Below are 21,041 nucleotides of genomic sequence, written 5' to 3'. Positions count from 1 at the left end.
AATTAAATACTTGAAATTTGCTTAAATGTTCTCAATACAAAATAATACAAAACAAAAGAATGGGTAACTAGGGGAGGTGAAAGATATGTTAATTTGATTGTGGTCACCATTTCACAAAATATATGTATATCAAATCATCACATTGTACACCATAAAATACAATTTTATTTGCCAACTATACCTCAATAAACTTGAATTTTTTTTAAAAAGAGATATCTATGTGTATTGATTAGAAAAGTGCCTATGATATTTTTCTTAGTCAATAATAGACAAAATATAATACTATCTTTGTTTAAAACAAATGAAAACTAAAAATTCAACCACAGAAAAACAAATATATATGTATGTGTATATGTTTGTATAAGACTTTCAATAGGGTAGAAGGATAAACTCCAAATTGTTAAAATTGGTAACCACAAGGAAGCAGAGCAATTGGATGGGTAAGGGAAGACATAGACAATCATTTTACACTTTACTCCTCTGTTGTTTGAGGGCCTGATCCATATTAGTAAAGATATGAATTAAAAGAAAAAGACAACTGGGAGATGAAATACAGAAATGGAGTGCATGGAATTTTGCATCTGCATATATGGATGTGGTGGCAGGTGAATGAAGAAGTCAAAGATGGCTGAGAGATTTCTAATCTGAGTGACAGGGAATGGTGTTATCATCTATAGAAACAAGGATATCACTAGGAGAAGGGAACTCTATTGTTACCAGAGGAGAGGTGATGAATTCAGGTTGTCAGTCAAAGTTGTGCTGCTTCTTGTCTAAATAATAATTGCTGCAATAGGAAAGCTTTTTATCTTGGTCTTACCCCCCCCCCAAATATGCTGCTATTTGTGGTATGTAAATTATCTCAACAAAGATGTTCTTTTAAAAAGATGCTGCTTTATCGTTGCGTTTCATGTCATTTATAAAAATAAAAGAGCCAGACTATAGTCTGTTATTTTACCTTATCCATGCATATTCTAAAACAAAAGAACATTTCTTTTTGAATCAGAAAAAAAATTATAAGAATTTAAAATAACCTCAGACATGAAGAAAATAAGCATTCCTATGTATAGAAAGTGACATAGACTTTGTATCTTATTTTCTTATAAAATAAGACCCGTAAAACTTTACCGTATATTTCTTTCATGTTGTTTTAACATAGCTATTTCTTTTGCAAGTGCAATTGTAATTCAATGGCCAGTAGATTATTAAGAGTATATTGTTGCTAAAAAACATTCTAGAGAGGCAGCCTTGTGAAGATGTTTTTAGATATAGAAATAGCTTGTGGACTTTTAGTCCACTGAAAGCAGAATTAGAAATTTAGCTCCATTGAAAATTTATTTCTTGAAAATGCTGTCAAAATTCTGAGTGGATTGAAAAAATCGAGAGGGTTTCAAGATGGCGGCGGCTGCGGCGGCTGGCGCGGAGTAGCTGAGGTGGAAAAGGTGGCCACTGGGCCTCAGGCAGCCGGGAAACTTGTGGACCTTCCTCTGGCCATCTCTTAAGGGAGGACTGCTGCTGCTGGCCGGTCGTGGGGGCTCAACGCCACTTTGCCCCCGGCAGGAGAGGCTGCCTCATTTACAGGCAACAGCTTTTGAAGTGTGGAGCAGGAAAAGAACTGATTCTTAGCTGCAAAAGCGAGTCTTGAAACAGGGAACACGGCGCCAGGGCTGCTGTGGATGCAGCCAGGATCCCGGAGGCTGGGGCCGCACTGAAGGCGGCCAGCTGCCCTATTCAGGATTCGAGGTTTCAGGCCGGCATTAAAGAAGATTCCTGGGAGCGCCCGAGCGGCGCCGCGACTGAACAGCCCGAGGCGGCAGCGCCGAGAACACGGAAGGCAACAAACCAGAGACAGAGCGAGCGCCCGACCTGGCACAGCACTGTGAGTGATCCCTGGCACAGCTCTGTTTGGGGGGTGGACGCCCACGCGGCTACCGCCTGCACCACCAGGCCACTCACTGCCACGGTGCTGCCTCCATTTTCCCAGGTGCGGGCAGCTCCGCCCTGCTCGGCCATCACTGAGCCCATTTGCTTGGCCTGGCACGGGGCTTTCCGGACCCTGCGGGCTGACCTCCTCTCCCACTCCCTCCGCGGTTCTCTGGCAGGGCTGGGGGTGTGGGGCGTCCCGACCAGTTTTGGGAGGGCTAGGAAGTACGGGCGGGCCGACTGTCACTCCACCACACCCTGGACTCTGGCCCCGGTAAACTTCCTGTTACTGGGAGGCAGATACCATCTCTGCGACCACCAGTTTGGAAAAAAGCCTAACGAATTTCTGGCTGGGAATAGTGTGGTAGGAGAGTTCCCAGGTCCGCTTGAACCTGCCGGAGAGCAGGCTGCAGGCGGGCACTAGACTCGGTTTATACCGGGGGGATACAAAGGTGAACAAGACCCGAGAAAGATCTACACAGTGCTACAAAGGCACCCAGAGAGACCGGTCGTCTGTGCCTAGCAGAAACCTGGTAGACTTCCTGGGCGAGGCGGTGCTGAGCAGGGTCTTGAAGGCCCAGCTGATAGTCGAGGGGTGCAGAAGACACGCCCCAGCCCAGCACAGTGTGCACAGAGGGGGGAGACGTGCGGCCAGGGAGGCGGAGACTCGACAGAAACCACACACCCGGTGGGGTCGCCACTGCACGATCTAACAGCCTGGGCCAGAGCACACGGAACGGGGAGAAGTCCTGTACAGAAAGTGAAAGCTCAACAGAGATCACACACCCTGTGGTATGTGATCCACCAGCCCAGCAGAGTACAAGCTGACCAGAAAGGTGGATCCCCGGAGAAGCCCAAGACCCGAGGCAACCACACACACAAGACACTAGAGGCCAACTGAGCAGTCACGGCGGGAGCCATACCAAATTGGCAACCACACCAACATCCTAGTTAGTCATTAGTCTTAAACCGGTGGACTGTGAAACCCCCTGCCACAATGAATAAACACCAAAAAAAAGACACCAGAAATACAAAAAATCAAGAAAGTACACCACCAAAAGTTAATAAATCTCATACTCTAGATCCTATAGAACAAGAAGCCCTTGAAATAACTGACAAGGAATTTCGAGTGATAATTCTAAGGAAACTGAATGAGATACAAGAAAACTCAGCTAGACATCATGATGAAATGAGGAAAAGTATACAGGATCTGAAAGAGGAAATATACAAGGAAATCAATGTCCTGAAAAAAAATGTAGCAGAACTTGCTGAACTGAAGAAGTTATTCAGCGAAATAAAAAACACAACGGAGAGTTTAACCAGCAGGCTTGTCGAAGTTGAAGAGAGAACCTCTGAACTTGAAGATGGGCTGTTTGAAATAACACAAGCAGACAAAAAGAAAGAAAAAAGAATCAAGGACATGGAAGAAAATCTGAGAGAGATATCAGACAACCTCAAGCGCTCAAATATCCGAGTCATGGGTATTCCAGAAGGGGAGGAAAATGGAGATTCCATTGAAAACATATTCAACAAAATAGTGGCAGAAAACTTCCCAGGTATAGGAAAAATCACAGATCTTCAGATCCAGGAAGCTCAACGATCTCCAAATGTATTCAACCCAAAAAGGCCTTCTCCAAGACATGTCATAGTCAAATTGGCAAAACTCAGAGACAAAGAGAGAATCTTAAAAGCTGCAAGAGAGAAACGTCAAATCACCTATAAGGGATCCCCAATCAGGTTAACATCAGACTTTTCATCACAAACCCTAAAAGCTAGAAAGGAATGGGATGATATTTTCAAAATACTAAAAGACAAAGATTGCCAGCCAAGAATACTCTACCCTGCAAGGCTATCCTTCCGAAATGAGGGGCAAATAGTATATTTCTCAGACAAACAAAAACTGCGGGAGTTCACTACCACAAGACCACCCTTACAAGAAATCCTCAAGGGAGTACTGGGTTTGGTTCCTGAAAAATAACTACCACTGCCATAAAAACCTAAGAAAAATCTAAACCTGCTAGTACAATAAAAATGGCAATCATGAAGAGAAAACAAGCTAACAAAAACACTATCTACAACCTAAGGAACCAACAAACAAAGAAACCAAACAGTAAATCAGAAAGCAAGGAACAAAAGACACCTAAGACAACCAAACAACCAATAAAATGCTAGGAATAAATCAACACCTTTCAGTAACAACTCTTAATGTTAAAGGCTTAAATTCCCCAATTAAAAGACACAGACTGGCTGCCTGGATCAAAAAGCAGGACCCAACTATATGCTGCCTACAAGAGACCCACCTCACCCATAAAGATTCACACAGACTAAGAGTGAAAGGATGGAAAAAGATTTACCATGCAAACAGAAAAGAAAAACGAGCTGGAGTGGCTATTCTTATATCTGACAAAATAGACTTTAAACTAAAAACCATAAAAAGAGACAATGAGGGACACTACTTAATGATAAAAGGACTGATCCATCAAGAAGACATAACAATCATAAATATGTACGCACCCAATGTTGGAGCAGCCAGATTTATAAAACAAACTCTATTAGACCTAAAGAAGGAAATAGACACTAATACCATAATAGCAGGGGACCTGAACACTCCACTGTCAATATTAGACAGATCATCTAGGCAAAGAATCAGTAGAGAAACACAAGATCTAAACAAGACTCTAGACCAATTGGAATTGGCAGATATCTACAGAACATTCCACCCAACAACCTCAGAATATTCATTCTTCTCATCAGCACATGGATCATTCTCCAGGATAGATCACATATTAGGTCACAAATCAAGTCTCAATAAATTCAAAAAAATTGGAATTATCCCATGTATCTTCTCAGACCACAATGGATTAAAACTAGAAATTAATAACAAACAAAACTCTGGAAACTATACAAACACATGGAAATTAAACAGCATTCTACTTAATGACATATGGGTCCAAGAAGAAATCAAGCAGGAAATCAAAAAGTTTATTGAAACTAATGAAAACAATGATACATCATACCAAAACCTGTGGGATACTGCAAAAGCAGTATTGAGGGGAAAATTTATTGCATTAAATGCTCACTTCAGAAGAATGGAAAGATGGCAAGTGAACAACCTAACACTTCACCTTAAAGAACTAGAAAAACAAGAACAATCCAATCCTAAAGTTAGCAGACGGAAAGAAATCATTAAGATCAGAGCAGAACTGAATGAAATTGAAAACCAAAAAACAATTCAAAAGATCAACGAATCAAAAAGCTGGTTTTTTGAAAAGATAAATAAAATTGACAAACCATTAGCATGGCTAACAAAAAAAAGAAGAGAGAAGACTCAAATAACAAAAATTAGAAATGAAAAAGGCGATATTACAACTGATTCATCTGAAATACAAGGAATCATTCGAGACTACTATAAACAACTATACGCCAACAAATTTGAAAATCTGGAGGAAATGGATAAATTTCTGGACACACACAAGCTCCCAAAACTGAACCGTGAAGACGTAGAAAACTTGAACAGACCAATAACAATAAAGGAGATTGAAGCTGTTATCAGAAGGCTCCCAACAAAGAAAAGCCCAGGACCAGATGGATTCACAGCAGAATTTTACCAAACATTCAAAGAGGAATTGACACCGATTCTTTACAAACTATTCCAAAAGATTGAAACGGACGCAAATCTCCCAAACTCATTCTATGAAGCAAACATCATCCTGATACCAAAACCAGGTAAAGATATAACCAAAAAAGAAAACTACAGGCCGATATCCTTGATGAATATAGATGCAAAAATCCTCACTAAAATACTAGCAAACAGAATACAGCAACACATACGAAAAATTATTCATCACGATCAAGTGGGATTCATCCCAGGGATGCAAGGTTGGTTCAACATACGCAAATCAATAAATGTGATACACCATATTAATAAACTCAAACACAAGGACCATATGATCATCTCTATAGATGCTGAAAAAGCATTTGATAAAGTTCAGCACTCGTTCATGACAAAGACCCTCTATAAGTTAGGTATAGAGGGAAAGTATCTCAACATAATTAAAGCCATATATGCCAAACCCACTGCCAATATCATCCTGAATGGGGAAAAGCTGAAAGCTTTTCCTTTAAGAACAGGCACTAGACAAGGATGCCCACTCTCACCACTCCTATTCAACATAGTGTTGGAAGTACTAGCCAGAGCAATCAGAGAAGAGAAGGAAATAAAGGGCATCCAGATTGGAAAAGATGAAGTCAAACTGTCCCTGTTTGCAGATGACATGATCCTATATATCGAACAGCCTAAAACCTCTACAAAAAAACTGTTGGAATTGATAAATGATTTCAGCACAGTAGCAGGATACAAAATCAACACACAAAAACCAGTAGCATTTCTTTTCTCCAATAGTGAACATGCAGAAGGAGAAATCAAGAAAGCCTGCCCATTTACAATAGCCACCAAAAAAATAAAATACTTAGGAATTGAGTTAACCAAGGAGGTGAAAAATCTCTATAATGAGAACTACAAACCACTGCTGAGAGAAATTAGAGAGGATACAAGAAGATGGAAAGATATTCCATGCTCTTGGATTGGAAGAATCAACATAGTGAAAATGTCCATACTACCCAAAGTGATATACAAATTCAATGCAATCCCCATCAAAATTCCAAAGACATTTTTCTCAGAAATGGAAAAAACTATTCAGACATTTATATGGAACAATAAAAGACCACGAATAGCCAAAGCAATGCTCAGCAAAAAAAATAAAGCTGGAGGCATAACACTACCTGACTTTAAGCTATACTACAAAGCTATAATAACCAAAACAGTATGGTACTGGCATAAAAACAGACACACTGACCAATGGAATAGAATAGAGAATCCAGAAATCAACCCACACACTTACTGCCATCTGATCTTTGACAAAGGCACCAAGCCTATTCACTGGGGAAGGGACTGCCTCTTCAGCAAGTGGTGTTGGGATAACTGGATATCGATATGCAGGAGAATGAAACTAGATCCATACCTCTCACCGTATACTAAAATCAACTCAAAATGGATTAAGGATTTAAATATACACCCTGAGACAATAAAACTTCTTAAAGAAAACATAGGGGAAACACTTCAGGAAATAGGACTGGGCACAGACTTCATGAATACGACCCCAAAAGCACGGGCAACCAAAGGAAAAATAAACAAATGGGATTATATCAAACTAAAAAGCTTCTGCACAGCAAAAGAAACAATTAAAAGAGTTAAAAGACAACCAACAGAGTGGGAGAAAATATTTGCAAAATATACATCTGACAAAGGATTAATATCCAGAATATATAAGGAACTCAAACAACTTGACAAGAAGAAAACAAGCAACCCAATTAAAAAATGGGCAAAAGAGCTAAGTAGGCATTTCTCTAAGGAAGATATCCAAATGGCCAACAGACATATGAAAAAATGCTCAACATCACTCAGCATCCGGGAAATGCAAATCAAAACCACATTGAGATACCATCTAACCCCAGTTAGGATGGCTAAAATCCAAAAGACTATGAACGATAAATGCTGGCGAGGCTGCGGAGAAAAAGGAACTCTCATACATTGTTGGTGGGACTGCAAAATGGTGCAGCCTCTATGGAAAATGGTATGGAGGTTCCTTAAACAATTGCAAATAGATCTACCATACGACCCAGCCATCCCACTGTTGGGAATATACCCAGAGGAATGGAAATCATCAAGTCGAAGGTATACTTGTTCCCCAATGTTCATCGCAGCACTCTTTACAATAGCCAAGAGTTGGAACCAGCCCAATTGCCCATCATCAGATGAGTGGATACGGAAAATGTGGTACATCTACACAATGGAATACTACTCAGCTATAAAAACGAATGAAATACTGCCATTTGCAACAACATGGATGGACCTCGAGAGAATTATATTAAGTGAAACAAGTCAGGCACAGAAAGAGAAATACCACATGTTCTCACTTATTGGAGGGAGCTAAAAGTTAATATATAAATTCACACACACACATACACACATACACACACAAACGGGGGGGGGAAGAAGATATAACAACCACAATTATTTGAAGTTGATACAACAAACAAACAGAAAGGACATTGTTGGGGGGGAGGGGGGAGGGAGAAGGGAGGGAGGTTTTGGTGATGGGGAGCATTAATCGGCTACAATGTATATCGACAAAATAAAATTAAAAAAAAAAAAAAAAAAAAAAAAATTCTGAGTGGATTTATTTCTGTATAATTGTATATCATATTTTATGTTGGGACTAAAACGGAAGTATGTTATCCATCAGTATGAGAGCTTTTGCATAGATAAATGAGTCAACAAAGTCACCTGCATAAATCATTTTTATTTTAATTCTCAGCTATGTGGAAATTGACTGTCCTTGAACACCTCTATTCTTCATTTGTCATTGGTTGTATTTTACTTCAGATGCTATTCCCACGTTAATCTTTCTTGGTTGAATTATGTGAAGCCTTCCATGGGAAATGTTTTTCATATTGCATTTGTTATCCCTAATCTGAGTTAAAACAGGACATTTCTGTAACTGCCATGTTTTCATTTTGAGTCTAAATAATTTCATCAATTTCAAAACCTTCAGAGAACTGGGTGATTATGATACTGTGTGAAACCACAAGATGATTTATTTTATTGATAAATTATTATAATTTGGGTTAAGCTACATGTAGTTCCCCCATGGGAAAAAATAGAACAGAGATAGTAAATTCAATATTTTGTATATTTCTTGCTTTCCAGAAAATAAATACTGCTGGAACCAGTAATGCAGATGTTCCTTTGCCTGATCCCGGAATGTACCAGTTGGACATTACATTAAGAAAGGGCCAAAGTTTAGCTGCTCGAGATCGAGGAGGTAAGACCATAAGAACAATATTGCCTAGAAGCTTTTTCTATGTGTTTATGATGAACTTTATTTCCTTATGATTTCTTAAGTTAAAAAAATTAACTACAACATTATAATTTCTACAACACTGAATTCAAATGTGGAGTGATACATTACTTGACTCCTCTGACCATGGAGGAAGAGGTTTGGATGCAAGTTTCAAAACTCCAACTTATTCCCAATCCAGATGGCAAGTTCCCTACCAAACTGCTTAGACTCTACATTGTATATAATTAGTGACCCAATTGGTTACATAAGTGAGGCATCTATCTGAAAGTCATATCAGAAGTCATCTTTTGGTAAACCTCAAATTCTTTTTGCTGTGTAGAGTTGCTCAGTTGAATCTGCTGAAATTGCAGGATCCAGGACTAATATCTCACCAAAACTTAGGAGATTCCCAACAAATGATCTTCTAAGGCTTGGTTGGACTTGGCAATAGCCTTGTGATGGATGAAACAGGTCTTTGTGAGCCATGATAAAGGACAATACAAGGCAAGTACTCTAGTTCCTGAATTCCAAATCCCTAAAGAATCTCAGAGTGGACCACGCAGGGGATTCCTTGAACCCAGGTTAGGGGCAGGACCAGGGATAGGTCCTGAATAGACTGTGTGGCATACTTTGCACCTATTGAAATACCAGCAGTGCAGGAGGTCGGGAACATGAGGGTCCTGAGAGCACCCAGTCCTAACGGAAGCTGAGTTTGGACATAAGTCCTCCCACCAGGAGGAAGCAGAGGCCCGAGACTACACCAACTCATTGTCAGACAGTCAGAGAGTGCTCCTGGCATCATAGGATCCTGTTTTTCTCCTCCCACCCTATCTGACATCCATACTTATGGAATAGAATAGGATCCAGATTGGGGAAGTAGTTTGTAATTTCTGTCTCCTGTCTTCTGTCTCTAAAGGAATAAAATAGAGAAAACGATTTAATATAACAGTGAGGTTTTTTATTACTAGAAACTGTACAAATAATAAATTCAATTTTTAAGTAAAAACTAGTAAATATCAGAACATTCTTAATGAATGAAGACATGATTGAAAATGTTGGAATTTAAACAGATAAGGGAACTTTTCAAAATTAACCATGTGGTTTAGTAGCTGAGGACAAATGTTTATTGAATTGAATTGCCTGTCTCAAAAGAAGTTACGATTAGATTAGGGAAAGAAAATAATGCTAATAACATAGTATTGTTTTGCATATTTATATAACATTTTTTAATTTTCAAAGTGTTCTCAATTATATTACATCATGTGATATAAAACAGAATTGGACCAGAGAACAGGAGATCATAAGTTTAGTCCTGGATATGCTCCCCAACGATTTTAAATGTATATGTAGACAATTATTTATTATAGCATTGTTTGTAATTATAAAATATTGGAAACAACCTACATACCCATAAACAGGGGAGAGGTTGAATAAACTGTGGTATATCCACATGATGGAATACTATGCAGCTCAAAAAAAAGAATAAGGAAAAATGTCTAGGAATTGATACGGAAAAATTTACAGGATATATTGTGAAGTTCACTTAAGCAAAGTGCAGAAGAGTATCAACAGTATGCAACATTTCATGTAAGAAAGAAGGGGATATAGGAAGTCATGCATTGTCTGCTCATTTTTACAAAAATAAATACAGGAATCAAAACCCAGAAACTAATGAGGTTGTTATACAGAATATAGGTAAGAACAGGTAAGAATGAGAGATGGGAATGGAGTAAAGAGGGTGAGGAGGAAATGACATTTCTCTCAGTAAACTTTCTTGTATGGTTTTAACTCTTTAACCATGGCAACATTTCAGCACTCCCAAATAAATAAATAAATAAATTATTAAAATCAACCAGGATGTGGGAGGAACTCAAAATGGAATATAACCATGACACATCTCAGGGGGATGGAGAATAAAACAACTAATCTAAGTAACTATGTAAAACAATATTTGGATTATATACTATAAAACTCAAGACAAAAAGAATTATACATGAATATTGTACTCTAGATCATAATTATCAATTCCGAAACTACTTCATGTGTATATTAGAAACTAGCAAATAAGTAAATGTATTGTAGATAGTGAGAGCCAGATCTCTCACTGTTGCAAATATAGAAAAGAGGAAGGCTAGAAGGAACCCTGTGGAGTTAGGTACCAGTATGAACTCATGGTTTCTAACATATATACAAATAGAAGTAAAAATAAGGAGTGTGTGTGTGTGTGTGTGTGTGTGTGTATTTCCTAGACCTATCTGCTGAGAAGGCTAGAAGCAGTGATAAAGATGTAATGACAAAGTAGCAATCAACACACCTAGGGCCCAGATGTAGGTTTCTAAATACAATTTCCCCAGTAAAAGTAATCAGGGCTCCTGGAGAAACGCTTGATTTTACACGTGGGACAGGGAGAGTACAAGATAAGCCTCAAACATTTTGCACTGACAGAAAGTAAGGAAGTGCTCAAAAATTGATGGCAGAATATGAAAATGACATAGGAGCCAACTTAAAGGAACTCCTAATGACCAAAGCTGGGATAATTTCAGAAACAGTATAAATAATGGTAACGATGGATTATAACCCATAGAATAAAATAAATATCTATGAGTTTGTGCTGGTAAGAAAAAGAGAGGGGGGAAAGGTACAGCTTTTTCTTATAGTAGAATTCCAATGAGGAAGTGTGGAAGGGAAGATGGAAATAGAAAGTGACTTTTAACAAACACCACAGTAACAATTTTGTAGGCAAGAATCATCAATGAATGCTAAAATTATATGTGTGAAATTATGATGTGAAACAATATTTGCAACATTTCAAAGAGTTTCTCTGTAAGATATGTATGAAATACAAAGGGAAAAATAGTAACTTTACAGTGAAGAAACATGAAAGACACCACCCTAAACAAGTAATCAAAGTTAACATCAGAAGTAGGAGACATCATGGACCTCCTGATAAAATACATGGAAAATGCAAGCCATTTCTGTGGCATTCTTGTCGAAGTGCATAACCTACCTCAGTGTAATCATGAAACTACCAACAGAGTGGAGAAACAATCTACAGAATAAGAGAACATGTTTGCAAACTACATATCAGACATGAGACAAGGGGCTAATATCCAGAATATACAAGGAACTCAAACAACTCAACAACCAAAAAAATACAAATAGCCCAATTAAAAAATGGGCAAAGGACCTGAACAGACATTTTTCTTTTTTTTTCCACTTTTTAAATTTATTTATTTTCTATTATTATTATTATTATTTTTCCATTCTAAGATGTTGAGGAGCAGTTGGGGTGGAGGGGAAGAGAGGAAGGGAGAAGGGAATAGGGCAGGAGGACAAGGAAGGGGGAGAAATGTCTGCCCCCCATGTCCGCATCCAGCCCCGCCCCCCGCGCACGCCCACCCCCACCATCCTGGCAGAGGAGCCCAGGAGGCTTCAGGCGGCAGCTTGGTTGTGGCTGGGCTGGATGTGGACGTCAGGGGGACGTGGCTCAGCCCCGTGACCCCTGCCCCGTCTCGAGAGCCTGGTGGGTGTGGCTGGGCTGGATGCAGATGTGGGGGGCGGGGCGGGGCCCAAGGCTTCCACCGCCCCAGCTCGGGGGCCCAGGGTGTTTCTGGCGCCCGCTGGGTGGTCATCCCTGGGCTGGATGCGGACATGGGGGGGTGGGTGACAGACATTTTTCAAATGAAGGCATGCAAATGGCAAACAGACACATGAAAAAATGTTCAACATCACTAACATTATCATCAGGGAAATGCAAATTAAAACCACAATGAGACATCATCTCACACCAGTTAGAATGGCTATTATCAAAAAGACAGAAAATGACAAATGCTGGTAAGGATGTGGAGAAAAAGGAACTCTCCCACATTGTTGGTGGGAATGTAAATTGGTACAGCCATTGTGGAAAACAGCAGGGAGGTTCCTCAGAGAACTAAAAACAGAACTACCATACAACCCAGCTATCCCACCACTGGGTATATACCCAAAGGAAATGAAATCAATATATCAAAAAGACACCTGCACTCCCATATTCATCACAGCACTATTCACAATAACCAAGAGACGGAATCAATCTATATGCCCATCAACAGATGAATGGATAAAAAACTATGGTATATATACATAATGGAATAATATTCAGCTATAAAAAGAAATGATATCATTTGTAGCAACATGGATGGAACTGGAATCATCATGTTAAGTGAAGTAAGTCAGGCACAGAAAGACAAATACCACATGATCTCGCTCATATGTGGAATCTAAAAAAAAATGGTTCTCACAGAAGTCAAGAGTAGAATGATGGTTACGGGGGAGGGAGGAGAAGAAGTGGGGGACTCAGAGGTATAAAACTGTGCTGTCTACTGTTAAGTGAATCATCATGCAGTATATGCATGTATTGAAACAACACACTGTACTGCACAAATATGTACCAGTAAATGTTAAAATAAAATAAAATATAAATAAATAAATAAATAAATGTAATCATGAGAAAACACTGGGCAAACTCTGGTGACATATGACACCCATTATCTGAATTGAGTAGCCCCTGCCTTTAGGACAGGGTTGTGCAATCTAGTCGCACCATTCCCTGTGTGTCGCTATTTTGAATCTGGATCTCACTGTGTGTGCAACACTCTCTTTCTTATAGTAGCCAATTGTTCTCTACAGTCATCTCTTCCGAAAATATGAAAACAATTTTCAGTAGAATGAAAGGGCCATGCCCTTAAGAAAAATGGGAGAGAATATATAGCTTTGTGGGAGCGAAGAATATTCCAAAGTGTTTAAAGTGCCGACTCCAATCTAGCTTCTTTAGTTAACTTACTTGTCTGCATTTGTGAAATTTTATTGGGTAGAGATAATAAGAGATACTTAAATGGAGGAAACAATCCGAGTTAAGTTTGAGATCGATTAAATATTTGTCTTTGACCCATGTATGAATAACAGATATGTTAAACATTTGATTGGATAGATAGTATTGGGTCACTTTAGATTTGTTTATTTATGTACATATAAGTTGGTAGGATAACTAAATGAAGACAGATGATTTGAAGTAAGAAGATAAGCTAGAAAGCACCACAGTCATGTCAGAATATAGTTTTGAGGGCTTATAGTAGGGTATGGAAATAGAGGAGGAGAGACATATACGAGAGATGGTTCAGGAGAATGTCCAGTAAGACTTGGGTCAATTGGATGAGCGTGCTCAAAAAAACACTGGTTTTAAGGCTGATGGGGCCTGGGAGCCATGTGGGGGTTGGAAAAAAATAAATATAGTGGAACACTTATGTCACTGTTAGAATTAGTAGAAATCGCACTTACTATGTTCATGTCCTACCTACTGTTCAGCAGAGCCAAAATATCTGTGCCCATATGTCTCATGTCACCCTTGCACAGAAGAGTGGAAGGGAAAAACGCATTTCCACCACTGCCCCCACCACTAGAACGTGGTTTGAACTTTGTTTCTCCAGAATCCTCCTTCATACGTAACAGGCACTGAAGTGGACTCAGCAGTCAGAGCTCGTCATCATTCTTCCATTTTCATAACCTGTTTTCCAGAACAACAACCAGATTGCTTCTTGAAAAGTTACTACTTTTTTCTGAGTTTTATTATCTCTGCTCTAGACAGCCTGATGAACTAGAAAGTGCATGATCTTGGGGAGTCTGACACACATAAGTTGAAAGCCAAGTTCCACATTTTCGAGCCATGTGACTTCGAGTGAGATGTGTAATCTCTCCGCTGTAATTGCAGAACTCCAGATTTAGCAAATAAAAATACATGATGCTTAGTTAAATTTGAATTTTGGATAAATAATGCATAATCTCTTATATATATATATGCCTCATGTAATATTTGAGGCATACTTATACTAAAAATAAATTTTACTGTTTATCTGAAATTTAATTTAACTTGGTGTCATTTTATCTGGAAGCCTGTGCAATTGTCATGTCTAGTTATTACCAGAAAAATGCCATTTATATTTTAATTATGTTGGGCTTTTCAGGAGATATATCTTTTGGCAAGATACCTATGTTATTTTCTGTCAGATTTTGAATGTCATGTTTTGACATGGTTATTTGTATTGTTAGAAAAATAAGAGCAATCTGCATAGATCTGTCTGGTAACAGCAATTTCCTACAATGTGATTTTTTGAAATTTGGATCATGAATGATGGAATAGTTTTCCTAGAGCTGCCTTAAGAGATTACTCAAAATGTGGAGGCTTAAAACAACAGAAATTTACTCTCTCATGGTTCTAGAAGCCAGAAGTCCAAAAATCAAATTATGGCAGGGCAGCACTCACACTGAATGCTCTTGGGGAGAATTTTTCTTGCCACTTGCAGCTTGTGGTAGCACCAAGCATTCCTTGGCTTTTAGATGCATCACTCCAGTCTCTGTCTCCATCTTTACCTAGCCTTCTCTTCTGTATCTCTGTGCTCATATCACCCTCTCCTTTCTCTTATAGAGACACAAGTTATTAGATTTAGGGTCTGCCTTAGATCAAGGATGATCTTATCCCAAGATATTTAACCTAATTACATCCACAAAGACCCTATTTCCAAATAAAGTCACATTCACAGGAACCAAGGGCTAAGACTTGGATGTATCTTTTGGGGGGCGGGACCCAAGGTAACCCACTAGAGAAGACAATACTTTCTCTTCATGTACGAGAGCAAATTTAAGTAATCAAAAAAGTGACTGGTATGAATTTGTTTACTGCGGTGTTATTTATGACAGTTAGAAATCCCTGTGTTGAGAGAATCTCAATCACTCCGCTCTGGAACTCCTAAAGTCTACTCCATGAGTTCGATGTGTCAGTGCTGAAAGAAAGTTTCCAAGTGTTCTGGGAACAATGTTTTCAGGTTGGAGTAAGAATTGTAGAAGTCTGGCAGATGAGAAAGAATGTAGAAGTTTACCCCAGCTAAGCTCCCCTTTCCTCACAGTTCAGGGAAGCATTACTAATTGAGGGCTTATACCAGACAGAAGACAGCCAGATCTGAGAAAAGAAGTTGGAGAGGATTTTTTTTTTTCAAAAACAAATTCAATTTGATGAAACTGAAACATATTCTATATTCTAAATGCAAGCAAAGCCTTTTTCAAGTTAGAGGGCCTGCCAGCAATTTTATCATTAGAATGTAATTTATGAAAGCTCTTAAAGAGAGAGCTATTCTCTGGGTGGTAAGGCACAATTACATTTCTGATGTGTATTTTGCATCAGACATGACACTTGGCATTTATAGATATTTCCTCTAAGCTTAACAGGGTTGGCCATAAGAGCAACTGCCACCTACATGTGTGCTCATGGTTTGGTGTTCAGGTTCCTCTTTGTCTTTGATCCTTGGGAGTTTTCTTTATGAAAATTAATAAATATAATTATATAAATATAATTCCATATATCCCAGTTTATCTGGGGACAATTCTGGCTTTTTACCTGTTCACTGGCATAATTGTTAAAAGCACCCCATTTCACTCTCAAAAGAGTCCCATTTCAGAGACATAGTATATACTGATGCTTCTTAGAATAAACCTTAATCCTACTAAAGTTCATCAGAAAATTAAGCATTTTGAATGTTCCTTTTTCCCAGAATGACAGTGCAGCTTGTATCATAAGAGAAAAGTTTGTCTCTGAGGAGGTTTGAGACACTTTTCTTGGCAGCCCCTTCTTGAGATTTACATAGCCTTTAATGAGCCATCTTGATCAAGAAAAGGCCTGTCATGTTGCATTTTTGTGCTAAGATCATGAATTAAATGTGTTGCTAGTCAATCACTTTTTGCATTTCTTATAGATGGTGGAAATCAGTACAGGCTTATTTTACCCAGTATAGACACTATCATTTACATACGTGTTAATGTTACTTCTTTAACCAATGTCCTACCATTGGGAAATTTTTTAAAAAAATAATTCACAGTGACTTAGTTTTAATGATAGCTATTTTGTATAGTCTATGATCTTAAGCTTCTAATACACACACACACAGAGATATACACACACATATATATATGTACATACATGTGTTATATCATACACCTAAGTTTCTGCAGAGTACATATATTCTATCCTTTTTTTCACTGTTTATTTTCATAGATGCAAAAAAATCCCTCATTTACATACAAGAGTTCCTTGTTGTTTATTAATAAAACTAGAGCATATAATTACAAACTAAGAATGAACTTCTACCTGGAGATTTTGTAAATGACTCCAAGACTGCACCATTGCCCCAGAAAGCTTTTTATACATGTCTGAGCCAGAGCAAAGGGTTCAGTGTACCAATGTATATTAGGATTATTCTGTACCACTGTGTATGTGGGTTATTCCTTTCCTCAAGATTTCCAAGGTTTAACAGGAGGTGACATCCTTTACCAAGTGTAAACCTGGAACTTCTTGAGTTATAGAGCAGGTATACACCAATTTCCTGAAGAAACTCTTAAGAATGATGTTTTCACATACGAAATGTAGTTATACTTTTAAAGGTGCTATTTCTTCTACTATTGTGGTTGCAGATTTGCTTTGTTTAATTATGTTAAAATAGGATGAAGGACCAATTCTTATCGAAACTTTGCAAATAACTACATTGCCATGAAAGTAAAAGGACCCAAGATAGGTACTGTATACAATATCTGATACTGTTCTCAATAGTTTATAGACAAGGCAAATCAGTGTACATCTATGTCCTTCATTGTCTGCATAGACTCTGCCAGGGAATTTTTTGTTTGTTTAATGAGTTGATTATTTAGAGATCATTTGATTTACCATAAGTATAATTTAATTCAGCATCTGTTAACAAAGGGTAGTTTTAAGCTTAACCCATTTTAAAAAAGCATTTCTAGGGCTGGCCAGTTAGCTCAGTTGGTTAGAGTGTGGTGCGAATAACACCAAGGTCAAGGGTTTGGATTCCCATACCAGCCAGCCACCAAAAACAAACAAACAAACAAACAAAAGCATTTCTGAGCTCCATTTACTAGAGACTTTGTCCTTAAATTCACCTGAGATTAATTAGCTTGCATTCTTGATTTTCCATATTAAGATTTCTAAAGTGTATGTTCTTTCAAGGAGAAAAAAAACAAAGGAAATTTTATGTGTTTCTGGATTTTGGTGAATTTTGCCTATATGAAGAAATATTCTCAAGAATTTAGTTACATAATGCCTGAAAATTGGATAATATAAAGTATGCAAAATTATTCTTTCCATACATTTTAAAAGGTCAATTGGCACATTATACCAAGTAAGAATGGATTCCCATTTTTGGTGCAGCTGTTTGATATAATCCAAACCTGTACAAGATTGTAGGCCCACTGGTGAAGATTATTTTAAGAGAGGGTATTCATTCTCTAATTGGCACCAATTTAATCTTCTAAATTTGTGTGAGAGAAAGCAAAAAGGAATAAAGGGGCTTATCATTATGCTTATCATGCGCTTATCATTAAATCAACTTTTAAAAAATAACACCAACAATATTCTAAAAAAATTAACTACAGTTAGATATGACTCTACTTCAACAAGGTCCCGTTACTTTTTCTGCTGATCTTGGGTTAGCAGTCCACTTTAACAAATTCTTCTGTCCTTGGACTAAAATTATTCTGGAAATTCTGATTTTTAAGTCCCCTGGCAGTTAGTCAGGTGCTTACTCATCATGACAAAGTCATATATTTTGAAACCTGCACCCATAAGTTTATTCTTTGCAGCCTCAATAGTCTTTTCCACCAAGGTCTGAGATGGACTTTTTTGTAATTTTTCCAGAAGACACAATCTCTGACCTGTAGCTAATAGCAGGAAACTTTAGGCAAGCAGGAGGGGAGAACGGAGGCCACCTGTTGTTGGAAGACTGAATAGTTCTGGTTAATTTATTACAGAAACCAATGACACCAGAACTGAAGAGTGTCCATTCCTATTGGAAATGAGTCTATAAGCAAATAGACACACCTATAATTTAGGTGATGATTACCCTGAAAGGAAAAATGCATTATGGGCAGTGAAGGCACTGGCGAATTTCGAAAGCATTATAATACTGTAGAGGTGTGCCAAAATCATCTCCAATTGACAAAAGCTTATCAAAACTAAAAATAAAATCTTCCTTGAAGTAAGCTTCATGGCAGCCACTGTGTCATACCTTGTGTACAAATATGAGCATACTTCCACTTCCCCAATAGGGCGTGGGATAGCATATCAAAGGAATAACACTTTACCTATGCAAAATTGACCTTGGGAAAGTTGAGCTTTTCGTTTTGTTTTGAAATTTTTTGCACATCTCCCAAAACAGTATTCCATGTCCATTATGGCTTTTAGGTTCAACTAAACATCAGACTTACAAGACTTTCCAAGGCCACACTTGACATTAGTCTATTCACGAGGCCATAGGACGGGAACCAAAGCTCACCAGCAAGACAGCATCAGATATCCCTTGCTGCAGTCCAGGCAGCAGGCCCCACAGCCATCTGGGAGTTACCTTCCTTGGCTCTCCAGGTGACACAGTGCAGATGCAAAAAGACGAGATCCACATTGAGCAGGTGTGGGAACCAATCTTGTATAAAGGCCTCATTTCTCACGGGAGCCAGTAGCTCTTGTAACTATTTCATAGAAATAGTTTCCAGAAACTTGTCCACATACAACAATTATTACATTCAGGGAAGCCCGAAGACATGGCTTCCTATCAGTTACTTCTATTTGTCCCAGTCCAGATGAAATTTACCAGCCAGGGAGTCATTTTTACCATATGTTGCTTAGCAACATGGTTGAAATATGATCTAATAAGGTTATCAGGGAAATGGAGTTAACCAAAGGTTATATTCTCATTAAGAAGGGCAAAAAGGTTTTCACTAACTGGGGCAAGTGTTAAGAAAATTAAGAAAAAATATGGAGCCTTCCTATCATGCCTAATTGTATCATATGGTCCCTCCTTGCACTTGAGCACCACAGGAAAGGTTTGGAGATGAGGGGGTAAGGCATTTTGCTACCTAGCAGCTGTTCAGGAAGCACCAAAGTTGGTTCTTATATTAAAACACCCTGTCAGTTTTATTAGTCCAAATTTAAGGTCTGACCTTGGCAGATAGCAAAATCAAAGAGAATTTTCAGACAAGCACATAAGTGTTCAGGACAAGAAGGAGCTACAACCTTGGCTGTGTTATTAACCAAAATATTAAAACTTTACAGCAACTATAATAGAGGCTAAATAATAAATAGTTTAGTGATTTTAGGTTGCCAAACATGATGAACCCTTATTGTTTTTTCTTGTTTGCTTATTTTTTTAAATAATTGACCATGGTTATAAAATAATTAAAATCAGCATAAAAGCAGACCCTTTTGAGAATACCTGTTTGGTCTGGGTGAGGCAAAATCTTCCATCTGTGCAGAAAGAAAATAAAAATTTTACTGTATCAAGAACAGACTCTATATTCAATGACCATTTTTCTTTGTGAGCTACCAATCTTCTATTATACATAAGCTTCTTTAAAAAATAATTTAAAATTTTCTCAACATATGTGTATTTTAAATATACATACATGTATATAAAATAATGATAGATGATAAATTTTGAATTAAATATAATTAATTTTGAGATGTATAAAAGTTTTTATTGAATCGATTTTATCCTTTTAATTTGAATGCTACTTACATTGTAAACACATGTACATATTGACAAAATACATTAATAAAAACTACTCAGCGAACCCTATTGTATAAACTATGGACTCTGGGTGATAATGCTGTAACAAACGTACTTTTCTGGTGAGGGATGTTGACAGGTGAGGGGCTGTGCGCATGTGGAGGCAGGAGGTGCGTGGAACTGTCTGTCCTTCCTGTTCAATTTTGCTGTGAACCTAAAATTGCTATAAAGAATAAACTACTATGTGGTGATCAAGTACCTTTGCTCATAACCATTTTAGATTAAGTATAATAAACACTACACATTAATTACTTCAAGTCTCAAAGTTAATTATGGATCATGGGATTATAATTTATATTGACATTACAAAGCAATACAACCACAGTTGATATTAAAACTCAGGGAAATATAGAACCCTCAGGTTTTTCTTGAGGAATCCAAACAGAATAGTGTGCAGCACTGGCCAAAGTTTAAAACAACCACATTTAAAAAAATAAAGGTACTGTTTATTCTAATTCAACTTAGTTCTACACATGTTTACATCCACACATTCTTAAATTTTTGGTATAATTTGTATAATTTTTAGTATATTCATTTACCTGTCCTATAAGACAAGTAAAAA

The 21,041-nt window shown here is 37.9% G+C and overlaps 1 protein-coding gene across 18 annotated transcripts in view; it reads left to right on the top strand.

Moving 5' to 3' along the window:
- MCTP1 (multiple C2 and transmembrane domain containing 1) overlaps positions 1-21,041 on the top strand; it is a 536,345-nt gene that overhangs the window by 234,012 nt on the left and 281,292 nt on the right. For all 18 annotated transcript variants that reach the window (XM_063085528.1, XM_063085527.1, XM_063085526.1 and 15 more), the window contains one exon: positions 8,690-8,804. In XM_063085528.1, coding sequence (XP_062941598.1) covers positions 8,690-8,804 — 115 coding nt within the window. The remainder of the gene's footprint in view (positions 1-8,689; positions 8,805-21,041) is intronic.

Source organism: Cynocephalus volans, chromosome 2 (assembly GCF_027409185.1).
Source record: "Cynocephalus volans isolate mCynVol1 chromosome 2, mCynVol1.pri, whole genome shotgun sequence".
NCBI lineage: Eukaryota > Metazoa > Chordata > Mammalia > Dermoptera > Cynocephalidae > Cynocephalus > Cynocephalus volans.
Note: the sequence above shows the minus strand (reverse complement) of the source record. Positions and strands in the feature narration are given on the sequence as shown.